Genomic DNA, 20,832 nt, shown 5'->3' on the forward strand with positions numbered 1-20,832 from the left:
TGTACCTTTAAAAATTTATTTAAAACCATTTTGGGGGTATTTATGACCTAGTTTTATGAAGAAATAACCAACTTCCTTGTTTCCCATTTTTTTGTATGCTTTTAAAAAAAATTCTAAGGTGATTTTTACTTGAATAAAAATATCAAAATACCTTCTGTGCTTATTGATTCCCATCTTACTGTCTTTTGCATTTTATTTTTGTTATTAGCACAGAAAATAATGGTTCTTATTGTATTCATGTTCATTTAATTTTTTTTTTATATGGTTATACAACAGAGGTAGCCAACTGTTGCTCAGTAGTCTGTTTTATCTCTGGTGACTAATTATTAGTTGAGGTAACATGCTGCAGATGTTTGATTTCTTTTTCTTTTTGTTTCTTAGCAACAACTTGAAGAAGAAGCTGCTAAGCCTCCAGAGCCAGAGAAGCCTGTGTCACCTCCTCCTGTGGAGCAGAAACACCGCAGTATTGTCCAAATTATTTATGATGAAAATCGGGTAAGCCTATGTTTGCTGGGAGTTGACTGTTGAATGTGATCTTCAGCATTGTATTAAAAACCCATTCCATTCTTGGTTTTGAGTGTAGGTTGCAGTCAGCATTTAAAATGTTCAGTTTGTAAATCTCTCAGGATTCGTGAACTGTCATGACTTGAACCTGACTCTGCTGAAAGCTTTTGATAGCCATCTTTTGTAAGGAAACAGGCCTTATTCTTATGCACTTCGTATGTCATGAAATAGAAATTTGTCTGGTTGGCTTGGGGGAAATCATCTAATTACAGATTCTCAGTGGCAGTATGCATTCTCTGCTGGCCCAAGTCAAAGAGAAATCTCCTCTGGTTTAAACTCTCAGGGGACACTTATAGCATTCATTACTAATGAGCTGCAGTGTCACAGGTGGGAATTGCCTCTACACTTTATTATAAACTTTAGAACTTATACTTGGGAATTACAAGAGACTGTGGACCTTTCAAAGCAATTTCAGCTTTCATTGCTTCATAAATAACTTCCTTATCTCTTGTTTTCTTTGAATTAAAAATCCCCACTGGTTTGAAACAGATTGCAGTTATAATACTATTAGTATGTTTGTTTCACCTTTTTTTGTTGTTCTATCATGACAAAAGCACTGTTTGTGATAAAAATTAGTATAGATAATGGTAGTCATTTGTATGCACACAGTTGTGAAACATGTGATTTTATAAGTCTTTGACCTTTTCTCCGTGTTAGTCAGCTTTTCACATTTAAAAAATTTATGTGAAAAGATTGTGGCTTTGTTTAGAATTTCTATATATAAAATTTACAGTTTTAATCAGATGCATGCTAATAATTAACTGTATTTCCTTAAATGCTAAATCTTACTTAGCCAAGAGCTTGTAATGTTTTAAATGATGAAGGAAAAGGAATTGTTTGCTGGAGGCTATTGTAAGGTATTATATAAAAGCTGTGATATTATTCAGCTGACTTGCTGTTATAAAAAGTGCAGCCATCAAAATATGTGTTTATTATACAACAAAGTTAAGGGTCGTGTCTGATTAACTAGCTTAGGGGCCAAAGGGAGTTAGACTTGACACAAATGGAGTAATGGAGTAAATCAGAACTAGTTCAAGATGAGAGCTTTATGATTTTTCTTTTTGACAAGTATTTTCTTCGATAAGTCTCTGCTGCAAATTGGTATGATATTAGTAAATGGAGAACTGATGAGACTGTTTATGTGCAAAGCTTCTTGGTAGGTTCATAAGCTAGCTTTATAGCTGTTTTTGTTTTTTCAGAACCTAACCTTTTTGAAATATCTTGCATAAGAGATAAATATAAAATTAGAAGTACTTTGTGTGGATATTAGAGAGTTGGTGTCCGTTTTCCTTTTTAAGTATTTTGTGCCAAATATTATTGACTCACTATCTTCACAAGTGTGAGTGAAACATGAATATAAATGTAAATTCGTTTGATGTTTAATTGGTTGTTTGATTTATAGGCATAAAACACATGAATCAAAATTAGTGAAATTCTTTCAGAAAAAATGATTTGGTGGAAAATTTTGTTTACATTTAATTTTGGTCATAGCTGTACACTGTTTTGATAGAGAAACTTTTCTTGTCATTCTGAATGTTGTGCCCAAAAGAAAAAATCTTCCCTGACTGTTCATTCTTGGGCTGTAACATTAGTGTATGTCGAGCTACCCTTAAAATCCTAAAAGAAGGAAGATTGATGTAATGCATGAAATCTGTAATTAATATTAGGTCCTCTGATGGTGAAGTTATTAGCTTCCTCATTAGTAATTATTGCAAAATTATATACTTTATAGTGTACTTATTGCTTGGTATTTGCCACGGGGCTGCCTCCTTCCCCCCAGTAGCCTTTACCTTATTGATCAATCGTAAATAATTGGCACCACAAAAAAAGGGGGAAAAATTTAGAGGTAAGGTCTAGAAATAGTAGAATATTTTCTTCTTATTCTTTCTTACCTCTGCCAACTTGATAGCAGATTGGGTCTATTGCACTTGAATTATTAGTTTTTGTGTTAGTGATTATAATGCTGACTTTTCTTGCACTTTATTGTTTATTTACTCAAAAAAACCTTTATTAAGTATCTACTGAGTCATTGTGCTAAGTCCTGGCGATATATAGATATACAGGGACTCTGCTTTCTTAGAACTCATTCTAAAACAGGGAAGTCTGGTTAAATACATTTGATTGAATTCAAGAAATGTTTATTAAGTCCTTATCTCTGTGTCAGACTCTGGGGTTACAAAGCCAAATGGAAACCAAGATACAAGGAAGAGTGAGTTAAGTCCGGAGCATTTCATGTTATCTTTACACCAGCCATGTGTTAAGGCAGGTGATATAAATATTCCTAATTCTCTCCACCTCCCCTCCCCCATTTTATGGAATTTAAGTGTGTGCAGCTTGAATTCCTCATAACATGATGTGTATATAAGGAGTTGTGTGAGAGACTTAGCTACCATCCAGTAGAATGGTTGGAACACCAAGGCTGAACATTTTAGAATTAAGCTATTCTGCAAGAAAATTCTGCTTGAGTAAGATTTAAAGTTCGGACTAGAATTCATTTGGTCTCCAAACATACCACTTTATGAGGGTAATACTAAAAACGGTCTCATGACCTGTAATTACTTCACACAGCTGTGGACTCCAGAAATATTCATTGGTTCTCAAGTTTCAGAATAATATATGTTGGAAAGTTAGCAGAGCAATTTCTCCAAATACCCTATTTGTTTATTTTTTTGCATGTGTGAGTACTTTACAAATGAATGACACTGGAGCACAAGAAGGAACTATACATATGGATTATAATCTTTTGCCTCATGATTTAAAACACTATGGGAAAATGTGACTTGAATTTTGCCTAAATTTGTTAGGAACTTGATATATTTACTAACAGTTAAGTCAACAGTTTTGAGCTTGAATCACAAAATATCAGAGTTGGAGGGTCACTTAGAGACCATCAAGTTCAGCTGGTACCCAATAACAATGTCCACTGTTACGGGCCTGACAAGTGTTCATCCGGCTTCTGCCTGTGAGGACCTCTTGCAACAGACACTACCTATGGTTGGTTTAATTCTTAGTTCTTTCTCTCTGGAGTCAAGCAGCACAAGTGTAAACCTTTTGCATGTGGCACCTGGTCAGAAATTTCAACAGAATTATCATGTTGCTCCTCCTTCATTCCCATCCTCCCAAAGGAGGGGAAAAGCTAGGCCTTCTCTACTCTGGGCTCACCATCTCTATTTCCTTCGGCCAGTTGTCCTTTGATATGATGTTGAGGCCTTTCATCATTCTGGTTGCCTGCCTCTTGTGGTTTTTTTTTATTTTTAAAAAATTTTTATTATATTCCTCCCAATTACATGTAAAAACAATTTTTAGCATTCTTTTTTTTTTTAATTTTGAGTTTTAAATTCTATCCTTCCCCCTTCCTGAGATGGTAAGCAATCTGATATAGATTATACAGGTGCAGTTGTATAAAACATTTCCATATTAGTCATTTTGTATAAAAAGACTAGAACCAAAAAAAAAAGTGAAAGAAGGTAAGAAAGTGAACAATAGTATGCGTTGGTCTGTATTCCGATGCTGTCAGTTCCTCCTCTGGAGGCAGAGAGCATTGTTCATCAGGAGTCCTTTGGGTCTCCCCCCTTTGAAGACTCATGAATGGGATTCTGTTCATCAAGGACTTGGTTGGATTGATATTTGGGTACTTTTTAAGGGGATTTCCTAAGCAAACAGTGTCAAATAGTATATTCCTTTTTTCCTATTTTTGTAGTGATTTTTCCCCATGTTTTTATACTTTGTTTTTCCAAATTAAATTGTATACTCCTTAAGGGCAAGGACTTATATTAATTGTGTCAAAAACAGCCCTGTAGCCCTGTCTTGTTAATAGGTGTTCAGATATTGATTTTTGTTGTGTACTAGATTAAGATTGCAAGGGGGATTATCTGCTTAGTAAAGGAATTATTTTGTTTCCATATACCTTGAAACATGAATGGATATACTAACAATATGAACGAAGGTAGATTTGCTTAGGTTCCTGATTTGTTGTGTTAGTTTTGTAATTTTTATATAGTCAATATCTGTATCATGAAATCCTGGTTTGTTCTAGTTCTATGTTAAAATTATAGTACTTGTTAAAAAGAAGTCTGATTCTGTTTGATCAGTACCGAATATCTACTGTGTGTTTGTTAGTATTCGTTCATTCAGTCTGACTTCATTTTAGCCTGAATTAGTAAACTTTATTATGTACTGGCAAATGAAACCAATATTCAGGCCAGAAATGTGTTTCAGGTTACTTTTGAAAATGAGTTTATAGTCAGCTTATTTTAGTTAGAGAAAATTCTAAAATATTTAGCACTCCTTTTAAAATTAAGTTTTGCTGTTTAGCTGCTTGATTTCTAATTGCCTTTAACAATTTTCGAAGCTTTAGTTATCCAATAAACATGGAGGGCAAAGTAAGAATGTCGCTTCTTCTCCCCAGTAGTTGGTGTAGTTGTAGAATGGTAGCAGTACACAATATGAAAAGGAAATTAATGCCATCAACTTTGGGAAAGAGGGGGAAAATTATCCCTATTTGTAGACTCTATGATGGTTTACCTAGAAAACCCCAGAGAATTAGCAAGGAGACTAATTGAGACCTTTAGCTTCATGAAAATAACAGTGCTCAAAATAAACTAGCAAAAATGAACAGTATTTCTATGTAGCAGGGTGTTTTTTTTGGCTTTTAGGCAATTGGGGTTAAGTGACTTGCCCAAGGTCACACAGCTAGTAAGTGTCAAGTGTTGGTTGGGTCTGAGGCCGGATTTGAACTCAGGTCCTCCTGACTTCAGGGCTGGTGCTCTATCTATCCACTGTGCCACTTAGCTGCCCCTTATGTAGCAGTTTTTTAAAAAAGAAAATAGAAAGTGAAATTATTCAAAATAATAACAAAATATGACTTACTTGATTATAAAATATTCTAAAGAATTTGTGAAGAAATGAAATAATTGGAAGGATATTCACCAAGTTTGGGTTATGCCATTATATTAAAATTAGTGATACTGCCTAAAGTCATAGATATAATGCTATACCAATAGGATGTCCAAGGAGTTACTTTATATGCTACTTTATAGAAGCAAAGTAACAGAAATTCATTTGAATAAACAAAAGAATCTAAAATTTCTAGGGGTATGTGAAAAGATAGTAGGAGTAAACAAGGACATAGTATTTCCAGACTTCAGATTACATCATAAAGCACGAACACCTAACACTATGATGCTGGGCAAAAACTTTAAAGTATATCAGAGGAATAGACTAGGTAAGCATGAATCAGAAAAAAATGGAACTCTTAATTTTGACTTCAAGAAATCTGAGAACATAAATATCCTGAGGAAAGATGTCTTGTTTGACAAGAAGTATTGGGAACAGTAGAAAGCAATGTGGCAAAATATTAGGTTTAAACCAGCATCCCATACCATATACACAAGTTTCAAATGATTATTTGAATTAAATATGAAAGATGTTATCATTTAAAATAATTGGAGTAAAATGGATAGAGGTATTTTCACCTTGGGGTGAAAATTCTTAAGCAAGAGATATGAGATCTTTAAAGATAAAATAGATGATTTCAGTCACATAAAATTGAAAGACTTTTCTATGGACAAAATCAACACAACTACAATGAAAAGGAAGACTATTGATTTAAAAAATTTTTTGAATTAAATATCTCTAGTGATCTCAGAATTAAGATGTAAGAAGAACTAACATAAATATTTAGGATTGAGCCATTCTGTAGTAGATAAGTGATTAACCACATGAAAGACTATCCTAGATTACTGATAATAAATAGAAATGCATGTCAACACAGCTCAGATATTATATCCAGCAAATTGGTAAATTTGACAAAATATGAAACAGTTAATGTTGGAGGAGTGGTGGGAAAAAAGGCACATATACTTTGGTGCAATTGCAAATTGGTAATCATTCTAGAAAACAACTTGGAATCATTCTAAGAAAATGATTAAAACATCTGCCTCCTTTGACCCATACACACACACACACACACACACACACACACACACACACACACACACACACACATCATTATACACACACATGCACGCACATGTATCATAAGGTCAAAGACAGAAAGATCCCATATATGCCAAGATATTCACTACAGCACTTTTTGTGGTAGCCAAGAACTGGAAATAAAGGTGTTATTCAGTTAGAAAATGGCTAACCGAATTGTGCTACATGGGTATGTTGGAATGCTACCATGCTGTGAGAAATGACAGCTAGGAAGATTCAGAGAAATGGAAAGAATTATGTGGATGGATGTAGAGTATAGTAAGCCAAACCAGGAAGACATTCTGCTTAGTGCTTACAAAAATGTAAACTAAAAAACCAGCCACCAAAAACACTTCAGAATTGACTGTTAGGGAAGTAAAATGACCAGGCTTGACATCAGAGAAAAAACTGCACCTCTTCTGATTGTGGAGGACAGGAACTTTGGTTACAGTTATATATAGAATGCATGTGCTATCCAGAATAGGCTGTGTGTTTGCTTTTACTGAACTCTTTTTCTCTCTTTTAATCTGTTACAAGGGGAAGGCTCTTTGGAGATATCAAAGAGGGAGGGATATATTTGAAAATGTAAAAGCAAAATACGTTGAAATTATCTGTGCTTTAGGTAGTGATGCTAGTGACAAAATGATCTATTTAATTTATTTGTTGAGAAGATATATAATACAAATCAAGGAGAGATTAAATCTCCTTCACCCATAACATAAGGGAAGTATATTTGGAAATAAGAATTTTCTAGGATAGATATTTCAGTTATGCTTTTCAATATGTGATTATTTTGTTTATTTATAATTATTTAGTACAACAATATTTTTGTCACTTATAGAAAAAAGCAGAAGAAGCTCATAAAATTTTTGAAGGTCTTGGCCCAAAAGTTGAACTGGTAAGTGAGCTTTGCCTTTTTCTTGTATTGTTTTCCTGTGTTCTCTTTATTCTGTTTTTGCCTTTTAGGACTCGTTTGTTTTTTCTTTTTAAAAAATTGATGCCTTTTGTCTTTATATCACATACATTTTTAAAATTAATTAATTAATTTAGTTTTAGTTTTTAACATTCACTTCCACAATATTTTGAGTTCCAAATTTTCTCCCTATCTCATCCCTCCCCCGACCCCAAGATGGCATGCATTCTGAATACCCTTTCCCTTAATCTGCCCTCCCTTCTGTCTCTCCCTGCCTTCTCTATCCCCTTCCCCTTCAGTTTTCCTGTAGGGCAGGATAGATTTCTATACCCCATTTCCTGTATATCTTCCCAATTGCATGTGAACAGTTTTTTTAAACATTTGCTTTAAAAACTTTGGGTTCCAAATTTTCTTCCTTCCTCCCTCCCCACCCACCCTCATTGAGAAGGCAAGCAACTCGATACAGATTGTACATGTATAGTCATGCAAAATACTTCCATAGTCTAAGTCATGTTGTATCACATACGTTTTTGAACATAACTATCCCCATCCCCTTTACCCAGAAAACCTTTGCTTATAACAAAATTGAAAAAGAAAAACAAAACAGTGTAGAACTTATTCTTAATATAAGTTAATTGAGCCTGTGGTGGGTACTTCTATGAACTATTTCATACCTTAGTAGGCAGTGATTATGAGTTGCTAGGGCCCTAAAACATTCCTCCCCTGATTCCAGCCTTCAGACAGTCAGCCTTTCCAAACTTCTTTGACATTGATGGTCTTGGATAAAAAACCCTACTGCCATTGCAAAGACCAGTGCCTTTGCACCTTTGTAGGGCCTCATCGTGTGCTGTTTCAGCTTACCCTTTTGTCAACAAGGATCCTCTTCATGCCTTCTGTGCTGAAGCTATTTAGCCAAACTTGAGTGGGGATCCTTATTGCATCAGTCTGGACTGATTATCTCCTCAGTGCTAGGAGCTCCTGATGTGGAACGTCCTTCTACCAATGTAGTTTGGCACCTTCCTGTAATTTAGAGTCTTAGGATGTTTCCTAGGGTACCAGAAAGTTAAATGTTTTGGCCAGGTCACACAGCTAGGAAGCGTCAGTGCTAGGACATGAGCGTACGTCTTGCTGACCTCAGGGCTGGTTCACAATCCATGAAGCCATACTTGTTCATACTCTTTGCTTATTACGAATAAGAAAACTGAGGCAGGGCCTCTGTATGTCTTTGTGTGAGTAACGCCTGCCTCTCATCTGTCCTATTTGGCAGGACAGATTAAGAGTATTCCCAGTGGATTTTGGATTACTATATTAGAGAGGGAAAGAATCAGTGATGATGAATCTAATGGTCACCTTTAACTTTCCTTGAAATTTAAAATATCCATGAAAAAAATGTTTTATCATCAGACATGAGCTCAATTTCTGGATTTTTTGAAAAAACATTCTCACTAAAAAGAAGAAAAACAAGACTAAAGATCTGGCTTTCTTTGGGCATGTGTGCAAATTAAGTTCCAGATTTCCAAATGAGAGTATACTCTGATGTCATGGAATACATTCTATTCCATTCTGCATAGACGTCAGGACAACCTTTGAGTGATTTCTTCTCTTTTTCACTTTATAGCCACTTTACAACCAGCCGTCTGACACCAAGGTGTACCACGAAAACATCAAGACGTAAGTATCTCTTGATCGTGGAATCCCGTCATTTAGAGGCCACCCATAAACGCACGACTCTGTCAGTGAGGCTCTCCTCTGTTGGTCACTGCTTGCTGTAAGATAAGATCCTAGAGGCCTTTGAGACTCGGGCCTTTGCTCTCATCTTGTTGTGTTAGCTCCCTTTGATTTCTTGGGGGTTGGGCGAGCAGCTTTCAGTTCCCCAAGACCAAAAATGACATAGACTGTGACGTAACCTGGCTGGTTTTGTAATCGCTAGTAGAGAGTGGATACTGAACCTTGAAATGGCTTACCTTGAGGCTTGAATTTTTTGCCTCCTGTTTTGTCTTTTTTTCAGTGGAGCACCTGCAAGGCGCATGATGAAGTAAGATAATGAAGCTTTTTCATTTAAGACTAGTGATGACACCGTCCCCCACCAAGCCACATCTGCCATTGCAAAGTAGAAGCGCCACGGATCATTTTATCATTATTCACAATCCTATTCTAGGGAAATCCCTTCCATGCCTCTTGCCAGCTACGGTATTTGTAGACCCTTCTGCCATTTAACGTCCTGGCGCCTCGTGCCTTGGAAGCGTGAGGAGACTGCTCGCTCCCACAAAGTCCTTATCCTTGCTCATTGTAGGATAAGGCTTGGATGGATACCAGTTTGGGGGCTCAGAGCTTAATTGAAATGAAAACGACTTGCGTAACATAATTGCAGTGAGGTGTAGATCGTTAGGGATCTTGCTTTTTTTTTTGTTTTGTTTTTTAATTTGTAATTTTAAGATACTTTCTGGTGAATTATTTGCTAGTGAGTTACCAAAAAAAATGATATGAATTCCAATATGATGTTTTCATATATTTTATTGAATATTTTGCTAACCATAACCAGAAGATATATTGTTGTTTACTAATATTGGTACCATTGGCACATTGCTGTTAATTTTTTTCGTTTTTTGCTGAGAGTACAAGTGAAACAGAAAACCCCATTGCACCCATGAGCAAGAACTCAGCTCAAGAACTGGTGGCAAAGATGATTTAGCAAAGCATACATAAGAATGTGTATGAATAACAGCTGACCTGAATTCTGATCTGGGATACAGCTTGTTAAATATAAGAGTCACAATAAAATCGTTACACATTCTTATTGACTTCTGTTGTAGGATGCTATTTCAGTGTTAGACTGTAGAAGGAGGTTAACAAGATTTATAATAAAATATAAAGTATTTTAAATATTTTGAATATAAAAGATGAAGGGTAGCTAGGTAGTACAATGGGTACAGCACTGGGCTTGGAACCAGGAAGACTCATTTTTGTGAGTTCAAATCTGGCCTCAGACACTTCCTAGCTGTGTGACCTTGGGCAAGTCATTTAACCCTGTTGTCCTCAGTTTCCCCATCTGTAAAATGATTTGGGGAAGGAAGTGACAAATCTTTTCAGTACAGTATCTTTGCCAAAAGAACCCCAAATGGGTTCACAAAGAGACAGACCCAACTAAAATGGCTGGACAGCAACAACATAAAGTTTTAACAAAGAATAAATGTGTGATACATACAAAAGTAGTGTCAGACACAAATCTAGGTAACTTCTGTAACTACCTCATTACTTTTTGTGTGCATTATGTCTCCCTCTTATACAAGTCCTGAGGAGTGGTTACTGTCTTCTATTTCATTTGTATTCTCTGGTACATTCAGTACTCCTCTGTTTGAATGAGTTTGATATATTTGAGTTCTTAGTAAATTACCTTTTCAAATAGTGTCTACAAATTGTGATGGATTTGCATTTATATCTGGTTTATCAAGAGACTAAAATTAGATAAAATTGAATGTATGTGAAATATTTGACCTACATACAGTTAAATGTATGTTATCCATACAGTAAATGAACTTATACATGATATCATATACATAATTATTGTTTTTCTGTGGTAGTTACTTAGTTTATATAAAATTGATAAAGTGTACTACAATGATTCTCTGTAGTTCTTGGCTACTTTTCCTGTAGTCCACTCTCAATTATTCCTGTTGATGCAGTGGGACAGTGGCATAGGTGATCCAAGTCATTTCCATTTTTCTTTGGGATACATTTTCTGCACAGATTTAATCTGTGCTGCTTTTGTTTGGGAAATTCACAAAACTTCAAAATGGCGAAAGCGTGCTTTTTCATATAGGCCTCTTGCTCACTTCTTTACTTTGTTTCTACTTAGTTGCTGGAAATGGACTGTTACTTCTTAGCTACAGTGGACCACATGCTTCTTGTGTAAGAGAGACACTTACCTTACTCAGCTTAGCCTTCCCTGGGTGATTAAGTCAGGAGGGGGTCATTTTCCCTTAGACCCCCCTCCCCCCCCCTGCTCCTGCAGTCTCTCCTGATTTGGAGCAGACAGAGCCTGCTTATGGCAAAATAAAGACAAAAGGTGATGTCATCTTTAATTTGAAAGCTTGATTTTTCTGTATTTAATTGAGCAGGAATAATTGAGAATTGACTTTATTTCTATGAGCTCCTGCAGTCTGGAAGAGGAAGCCTTCTAGGCAGTTATAATTATTAAACTTACCAGTTTTTCAGGATAGAAAAATAATTTTGAGATAACTTTATTATATGAAAATTATTCTCAAGTCATCTTGACTTGATTTCTCATGTCATTAAACTATTTGGTGAAGACAGTAAATCAATAATTGACTTGTATTATTTTCTCACTTTCACAAATGATATTTTCTCTTCTAGAAACCAGGTGATGAGGAAAAAACTCATCTTATTTTTTAAAAGAAGAAATCATGCAAGAAAGCAAAGGGTGAGGGCTTCTCCTTATTGACTTAATGTCTATGAGAATTGTGCAAACCTTTTTGTTTGCGTAGGCAGACACTATTCTCCACACCGTGGCCAGGAGGAACAACTGTGTGCAGAGTTGTGCTGATGAGGATGTTGACTTATATGTAATAAAAACTGCCAGCAGCATTGTGGGGGCGTAGTGTACATATTTGTGTGTGTCATTCTTAGATTGGTGCAATATTTTATGTTCTTTTTACCCAGCCAGAATAAGACTATTGGTAAGTGGTTTTAAAAATATTTATGAAGATTGAGTGGGGTGGGCTATCCTTTGTCTCCCTAACTTTTAAATTAGTGGAATAATTTTGCATAGATTTCCTTTCCTTTATTAAAAACCTGGTTATGTGATAGAAGTAGGTTTCAATTTGAAAGTGGCAAAAACCTTGGTTTTATTACATGATTAGGCCTTAATTTTAACCAGCTTAATTCTTCTTGAAAGCAAGTCATAGCAAATTTTATCTCTCTTTCTCAGTTTATAGTATTCTTCACGTGGCATTTCTTAGGCAAACAGTAGTTTGTCTATTTACACTTAAGATATCAAAATAAAATATTAGACTTTCTTTAAGTATAAACCAAAATGACTTTGTAGCTTTATTTTTAAGGTCCCAAATGTGGAGTTTTAAGAAAAGCAGAAGTCGGGGGCAGCTAGGTGGCACAGTGGATAGAGCTCCAGCTTTGGAGTCAGGAGGACCTGAGTTCAAATGCGGCCCCAGACACTTGACACTTACTAGTTGTGTGACCCTGGGCAAATCACTTAACTCCAGCTGCCTCACCAAAAAAAAACAGACCAGGAATTGATGCTTAGTAGAAGACTTCACATAACTTCATTTGCTTCTTGTTGTTAAGGCTCAAGCCTTATAGGTAGTTGGTTTTTTTTTTAAAAGAAATAATTTCAAAATTTTTCTTCTACTAATATGTAAAATCATTGTTATTAATAGAAAAAATATTAATGCAATTATGGCAATTAAATTAATAGGATGATATTGTATAAAGAGCTTTCGACGAGGAAGTTATAATCCATCCAGTCCCAATTTTAGCATAACTTCACCTGGGACAAGTCACCAAACAACCTGCTGCCTTCATTGTCCTCATCTGTAAAACTGTCTTTAAGGTCACTTTGTTTCTGATGTTCGGATTCTGACAAATTGTTTTTTCTTATTTGTAACTTGCTCATGTGGTTTACCTGTCTTTGAAATTTGAGCATGAATTTTGTGTTTTGCCTTTGGAAAGCCTTTAAATCAAATTTATTTTTGGAGGACTATTTAATAATGAGCATTTCTGATTTTTTTTTTATTACAGTATTGTCAACTAAGTATGAGTTTAAAATAGTCACCCTCTCTTATTAGCTATTGACATACACGCAGGCCAAGTTACAGAGAAGGGGAAATGTGGTGTAGTCCGACCAGCTCTAGCTTGTGGTGGTGAGATTCCTGTGCTTTTAAAAGCTTCTTCCTTGTTACCTGCCTTATCAACCAGTACAACCCATAGTGTAGACAAGCTAAGTAAAACAAACACACACACACACACACACACACACACACACACACACACACACAGGAATAATAATATTCAATGACTACTTTTTACCTAATGGAGTTGGGTAATGAAATCACCATTTACTTTGACCCTTTAAAACAAAGACATCACCACTGAATGACCTGCCTGTTCAAATCCTTTTTAAAGCATAACCCCTTTGACAAAGTAACATTTGGGTGACACATTACAGTAATGTTATTCAAAGACTTTCAGTTATATTTTATCGATAATTAATTTTTGTTTTCCATATTTAATAGGAACAGAAAATCTGCCAGCGTTATGATCAGCTCATGGAGGCATGGGAGAAAAAAGTGGACAGAATAGAGAATAATCCCCGGAGGAAAGCTAAAGAGAGTAAAACCCGAGAATACTATGAAAAACAATTTCCAGAAATTCGGAAGCAAAGGGAACAACAAGAAAGGTTTCAGAGGTAGTAATGAATGGCTATAATAATTTTTTCCAGTTAAAAATTTGATTGTGTCACTATTCAATGTAGTAGACTTTCTTTATAAAATTAAAGAAATTAATTACAGCTTTACTATATTTATTTAGAATCAAAAAGTTGACTGTCATCCATTGTTGTTATTCTTGTAAATTTTTCTCTGTTTATTTGATGTTGGGGGTAAATCTGAATAGAGATGAATATTTAAAAATTGTTTTCTGGTTCTTAAACATGTAACCCTCTTTGGGAATGATGGTGAATATGGATGAGAATTCCATGTGGAAAGTCTGAGTTTCCACATTATATCACTCTAACATTACCTCTAAAAAGGTTTATGGTGATGTTCATTGATTGCAAGCTATCCAGTTTAAGAAATTCTTTATTTTTGTTAGGATAATCTCTGGTTTATTTTTCCTTTTAGAAAATAAGATGCTACTTGGTAAAGACTTTTTAATTCTTTGGTTTTTATTGTCTCTTACAAACCAGAAATATGAAAACCCTTTCCATCCCACTTTAGTTTCTATATTGGAGAGCATTTTTAAAAAACATTTGGCATATTTCTCAGCCTGCAATGCTACTCTTGGCTGAAAAGCAGACCAGAGGCTCCTGTCTGAAGTTTAGATGGAATCAGCAGCTGTAAAAAAAACAACCACCAACTCTAAGAATACTTTTCCAGAAGGTTCTCCCATATGTGCACTTGTTGAGCATGTGGCCTTTCAATGTTTGGATCAGCTTTTAAATAGTTACTCATTTACATGGTGATAGCCTCATGTTACCTAGCCTGCTTATTCAGTCAAATTTTAAAGTTTTTCATGTTCAGTTTTGTGTTTTAACAGGTTATTTAAAAAAAAAAACTACTCCAGAAATTAGCATAGTAAATTTAATGGTGATATACTTTAAAATGTAAAGGTCTTCTAATCTGCTTAAACTTTTCTTCTTGTGTCTAGGGTTGGGCAGAGAGGAGCTGGGCTTTCTGCCACCATTGCTCGAAGTGAGCATGAGATTTCTGAAATCATCGATGGCCTCTCTGAGCAAGAGGTGAGCTGGCAATTGATCTTTACCAGGGTCTGTTCTGGAGGTGTTCTGGTGCTGCTTTCGGTCTTAGTCCCTAGAGAGCTAGTAATTCTTGGTGCACCATTCACTCTGTGAATGATGGATTCTATATCCACCATATACTTCCTTATAGGATTAACTAGATCTTCACACCCACGGGCTGGACCTAGACTTTCTTTACAGATTTAGCAAGAGAGCGAGTTCTTCACGGTTTGCACAAATCAAGAATAGTTAGGGCGAGGATAATCAGAAGAGGCAGCTAATTTAAACCCCCTCTTAATGAACTCCATGGGATATTTGGTTGAATTTCTTTTGATGCAGTTTTGTTAAAACAAGCACTTTCTATTTTATGAGGCTTGGGGGTTGAATAGCCCATGTCCAGCTACCCTGTAATTATTTAGTAAGCGAAAAATGTAATGTAATAATAAAGAATGTGATGTAATTTGATGTAACCTCTGTAGAGGAATTATAATGGTTATGAATGAACCTTTCTTCATCCTTTCACTCCCTTTTCTCTTTTAGCCTTTTTCATTTGATTCTCTTTGCTTCTGAATCTTTAGATTGTTGACATTTTTTAGGGGGAGAGGGGAGTAATTTTGGTGATTAGATTGTTTGACAAGTAAAGCAGTAAGGAGAGTCAAAAGAGCGGTTGTATATTATGACCAGACAGAAGAATGTTAGAACCTGGTTCTCTTTCCCAAAGGAGTCTTGGGATCTGTTTCTTCAGGTCACACAGCTGGTGTGATTGGGAAGTCACTAGCTGCTCTTACGTCATTGCCCCATCTGCCAATGACAAGACCTTTGTACTGATGGTACCTTCCAGCCTAATCATAGAATCGTAATGTAGAACTGGAAGGAGCTTCTGAGCCTGCCTCGTCCAGCCTTCTATATGAGAGATGAGGATGTGTGCTTAGAGCGGGGAAAGACCTTTGAAAAAACCTCATGGGAGTTGGACACAGGGCCTCCACTCCAGATCTGGGGCTTTTCCCACTTGGGGCTGCCATTTGCGTTTTTCATTACAGATACTTGATGGATGCTTGGAGAAGAAACAAAGCATGTGATTATATGAAACTGTTCCAAGTACCTAAAATGATAAAGTATTATTTATCCATGGACTATTGCCTGGCGGTGGGAAGTTTTTTAAAATGCAAAATCTCTTTATTATGGCATTTGTGCTTTTGGAACTTCATCTCTATTTGTATGTGAAATACCATGTTTAACTAAAGTTTATATTATGGGTGAGCCTGTTCAGGATTGAAGTGATGAAGTCACATTGTGAAGCCCCTCTTCAGAAGGACCTGAAAAGTTCTTATGTAGCTTCCCAGTCCTTCCTCATTCTTCCATCCACCTCTCTCCAACTGTGCTTAAGGCAGTCATATTACTTACTGTGTAAGCATAAGCAGTATTCCTATGGAATTGATTTCTTGTTTGTAGAACTAATTCATGGAGGGTATACCTGTAGTTTTGATGTAGGTGGAAAAAACCCCCTACTACATTTTGAGTGAGATGTGCATTTTCATCCTTACTCTAGTAACCTTTAGTGATCTCTGTTTCCTAATCTGTAAGATGGGTTTAATAATCATACCCAATGTCTACCTCATGGTGTCATGGGGATCTAATGGGAAAACTGTATAAAATTGTTTATCGTAAACTACTAAATTAAATCAGCTCTTATTATCATTATACAATCTTCCAACTGTGTGGTTACTAAACAAAGGAATAGAAGTAATTTGGATGGATCTGACAAATTTTCACTTGAAACTAGCTTAGCCTCAGGTATAAAAGCATCAAACTTTGTGTCAGGAGACATAGATTTGACTCCATCCTTTCCCTTAACACTTGCCAGGTGTGGGATCGTGGGCAAATCACTTAACCATTCAAAACCCATAGTTTCCATTCTGCAAAAGGGCAACAGTATCTTCATCACCCACTACCCAGGGTGCTTGTAAGAAAAGCACTTAGCAAACGTGAAAGAGCTTTTTGGGAGGTATGAGTATTGTGTGTGTAATTTCTTGTGTAGTCTTACATTTGAGTTGGAAGGATCTAAGTTAATAAAGAGTTTAATTAAGAAACAGTTCAGTTTAAAATGTAGTATCCTAAAGTTTGCAGTCTATTTGTCTGTGTTTAGGTTATTATCTAAAGATGACGTCCCTTAGTTAGAGCCTCTCTCAGAAGAGTTTTCTTTGTGTGATCTTGGTGAAGTCACTTAACCTGCTGGGGCACCCTTTATCTTCAAAATGGGGTTGCCAAGGTTTCTTCCAGCTCCTCCATGCTACAGATTTACACCTTGTTATACAGAAGGGGGCCAGACCTTAGGGACCTGGTCTCATCCTAATAAAGAATGTCCTCACCAGCCTCTCCAGTCACTGGTCGCCCAGATTGTTACTTGGAGGAACTGAATGAGGGGAAACCTGCTGACTGTGAAAGCCCGTTTTCATCAAGCTTTCATTTCTTTTTTTGGAATCGTAACTCCCCCACTTACTTGTAGTTCTGCCAAACAAAGCTTGTTTAGTCATTCTTCCACTCAACAGCCTTTCAAACACTTATGCAACTATTATATACTCACCAAGTCTTTTCTGTAGGACTAACTGTCCGTAGTTCCCTTTTTTTTTTTTTGGTGAGGCAATCAGGGTTAAGTGACTTGCCCAGGTGCAGCTAGTAAGTGTCATGTGTCTGAGGCTGGATTTGAACTCAGGTCATCCTGACTCCGAGGCCAGAGCTCTATCTCCTGCACCACCTAGCTGCCCCTGTCCGTAGTTCTTTCAACTTCTCCATACCAATCGTGCTTCCTTTGGATGCTGTCTCTTCGCGGTGTTCTCCCTAAAATGCGCCATTCAGAACTGGACACTCCATTTCAAGGGCATCCAAGATTGATTCCCTGAGCCTGAGACTAGCATAGGCTGTCAAAGAGCTTCTCTTAATGCTATTTTCAGTTGCATTTACTTTCTTGCCTTTCACACCATTCTGTTGACACGTTTGGAGACTCTTTAAGTAAATTCCCTCAGACTTCTTTCAGGTGGGCTCCTGTCTACACCTCCTTCCCCCCCCCCCACATTGTACAGAGCATCAGAGACTATTACCAGGTACTGAAATCTCAGCGAGCCAGACATTCTAGGATTTTGCCAGGACTTGAGGTCAGGCTCATGACATTGCGACTTATAGATTTTATTTTCTTCCTGGTAGAAAATGATGACATTTGCCCTTTTTCCAGTGCTGCACTGATTCTTATGCTCCATCTTTTAAGATTACCGGAAGTCTCAACAATCACATCTTTCATTTCTTTCAAGACTGTGATATAGTGCTCAGCTGCACTATGCTGCTTAACTTATAAACTGTGTATAGTTATCCTTGGGAGTTTGACCTCCCAAGACAGGCACAGGAACCATATAAACACAATTACCACGTACTTTTCACAAACAAAGACAGATATAACTCATTGGAGAAATAATCATTGCTTCATTGCTCCATGGGCAGGCTAAACTACTCGAATCAAAATGGCAATACCACATTTTTATTGGTTAGTAGTTTCCCTTTTGCTTCCTCCTTAGAGTTTTTTCTCTTTGCCTTCTGAATTAAATTCTTAGGAGATTTTCGCCCCTCCTGGCTTGATTTCTGTAGAACTTGGTTCTCTGGGGTCTACATAGCTATCCTCAGAACTCTCTGAAGTCTGTTCACATAAAATTCTAAGTGCATGTCAGAACAATCCCGACATTCCTCTCTCACTGTCTCGCGTTCCAGGGCCTCACGTGTCCCTCCATTCCAACCCTAGAAATCAGTTCTTGTTGGTGAGAATCAGACCAAGTTCAGAGTTTCCCCTTGTTATTGCCTCTGCTTTCTGAAGAGCAAAAGTGTCATTAAGGCAAGTCAGTAAGTTATTAGCTACTTTGCTTTTTGTGTAGAAGAGGCTTCAATACATGTTTTGCAAACTGAAGTGTTAGCTAACATTATTAGCTAACATTCATATAATGCCTATTATGTGCCAGGCACTGTGCTCAGCACTCTACAAGTATCTCATTTGACTCTTAAAACAACCTGTGATGTTGGTGCTGTTATTATCCCTATTTTAGAAATAATGGAAACTGAGGCAAACAGATTAAATTAATTTCCCATGGTTACATAGCTAGTAAATGTCTGAGGCTGGATTTGGATTCAGGTCTTCCTAACTCTAGGCCTGGTGCTCTGTCCACTTGCCTTCTTGCCCACTTGCTGCCCATCATTATCATCCCAGTCAGTATTGAATTCTTCTGATCCAGGCCTGTGGTCGGGTTCCTCTTTCTAAGCACATAGTCTCTGTAGTATTTATTCCCTAATGATAATATCAATAGTTTTTCCCTCTCTACAGTGTTACTCAAATGCTCTTTGCCATGCATCCACACTCTGGTGCCTGCTTTCTTCTCATGTGTATACCTTTTTAATGTACCATCATCACCCTTTCTTCTCCTTCTCTTTTCTTGTTTATTAGCTGTACTTTTGTGCATTTTTGTATAGACATCTGAAGGTGTGGATTTTTTTACAGGCTATTTTTTTTTGAAATTTTTCCCTGTGATTTAAAATTATTTTCTTTTGGCAAATTTGAGTATCATTTTTAAAAAGTGAGCTGTATATTTAGTGTATTTAAACTACATTCTTTGAGCACCTATTAGCATGGACAGACTTTTATATAGCACTTTTAAATTATAAAATGCTTTATATGCATCTTTTTCTTGAGTCCTTCCAGTAGAAGCTGACTAGTATGAGCATTCTTCCCATTTTGCAGAGATGAAAGTTGAGGCTGTGAGAAGCTAAGTGACTTTTTCAGGTTTATGCATCTAGGAAACATCAAGAGTTTCCTGCCCTAATTTTGCTCCAACATACTGCTTCCCCATAGCACTTACCCAGCTGTTCTACTACCATTAAACTGTGTGTCTTCTCTATAGTACAATTTAAATTGCTTCTTTAAATATTATTCCAAATAAACTACTTTTCTTTTTGTAGAACAATGAAAAACAAATGCGTCAGCTTTCTGTCATTCCACCCATGATGTTTGATGCTGAACAAAGAAGGGTGAAGTTTATCAACATGAATGGTCTCATGGAGGATCCCATGAAGGTTTATAAAGACAGACAGTTCATGAATGTTTGGACTGACCATGAAAAGGAGATCTTTAAGGAAAAGTAATTAGACTTGTAATAATTCTTTTACAAAGGGCTATTGTAACTTGCATGAAACCATTCCAGTGTCTCTTTATTTTGAGCAAGTATTTATTTATTAAGTGTCTCCTGGCAGAACACAAATGAGATAGTCTCGGCCCTCAAGCAGCTTACTTTCTATTGGGGGAATCACATGGAGGTATATCAGCAGACACAGAATATCTACAAACTAAACAGAGAGTATTGGGGGGTGGGAGGAGAAAGACCACCAGATTGGAGAGGATTGCATGAGCTGGCCCTGGAGGGAGTATGTATTAGAGGCACTGAAGATAGCCTGGCCAAAGATCTGGAGATGAGAAATGGAATATTGTGTACAGGGAACCACAGTGAGTCAGTTTGACTAGAATTTGGACGATATAAAGGAGAATCATGTGTAATAAGTCTGGAGAGAGAAGTTGGCAGTAGGTAGTGAAAGGCTTTAAGTGTCAAATAGAGAAACTTATGTGTTATCCTTGAGACAACTGGGAGACACGAGACCTTTTTGAGCAGCAAGATGACATGGCCAGAGCTGTGTATAGGAGTGTCATTTTGACAGCTATGTGGAGGATGAATATGAAGGGGAGAATTTGGAGACAGATTTTCCTTTCTCCAAATTCAGAGACTATTATATTAATTTAGGCAAGAGGTGATAAAAGGCCAATCTAGTATGGTAGATGTAAGACAAGAACAGATGTAAGAGATGT

General features: G+C 36.6%; 1 protein-coding gene across 7 annotated transcripts in view; it reads left to right on the forward strand.

The window, feature by feature from the left end:
* NCOR1 (nuclear receptor corepressor 1) overlaps positions 1 to 20,832 on the forward strand; it is a 185,496-nt gene that overhangs the window by 58,952 nt on the left and 105,712 nt on the right. For 6 of the 7 annotated variants that reach the window (XM_078154739.1, XM_078154738.1, XM_078154743.1 and 3 more), the window contains exons 6-13: positions 382 to 495; positions 7,382 to 7,438; positions 9,072 to 9,124; positions 9,462 to 9,488; positions 11,828 to 11,894; positions 13,723 to 13,895; positions 14,855 to 14,945; positions 19,935 to 20,113. In XM_078154739.1, the coding sequence (XP_078010865.1) occupies positions 382 to 495; positions 7,382 to 7,438; positions 9,072 to 9,124; positions 9,462 to 9,488; positions 11,828 to 11,894; positions 13,723 to 13,895; positions 14,855 to 14,945; positions 19,935 to 20,113 (761 nt within the window). The remainder of the gene's footprint in view (positions 1 to 381; positions 496 to 7,381; positions 7,439 to 9,071; positions 9,125 to 9,461; positions 9,489 to 11,827; positions 11,895 to 13,722; positions 13,896 to 14,854; positions 14,946 to 19,934; positions 20,114 to 20,832) is intronic. The other variant, XM_021007093.2, reaches the window with a different exon arrangement.

The sequence above is a fragment of the Phascolarctos cinereus genome, unplaced genomic scaffold (genome assembly GCF_003287225.1).
Source record: "Phascolarctos cinereus isolate Bilbo 61053 unplaced genomic scaffold, phaCin_HiC Scaffold_5;HRSCAF=322, whole genome shotgun sequence".
NCBI lineage: Eukaryota > Metazoa > Chordata > Mammalia > Diprotodontia > Phascolarctidae > Phascolarctos > Phascolarctos cinereus.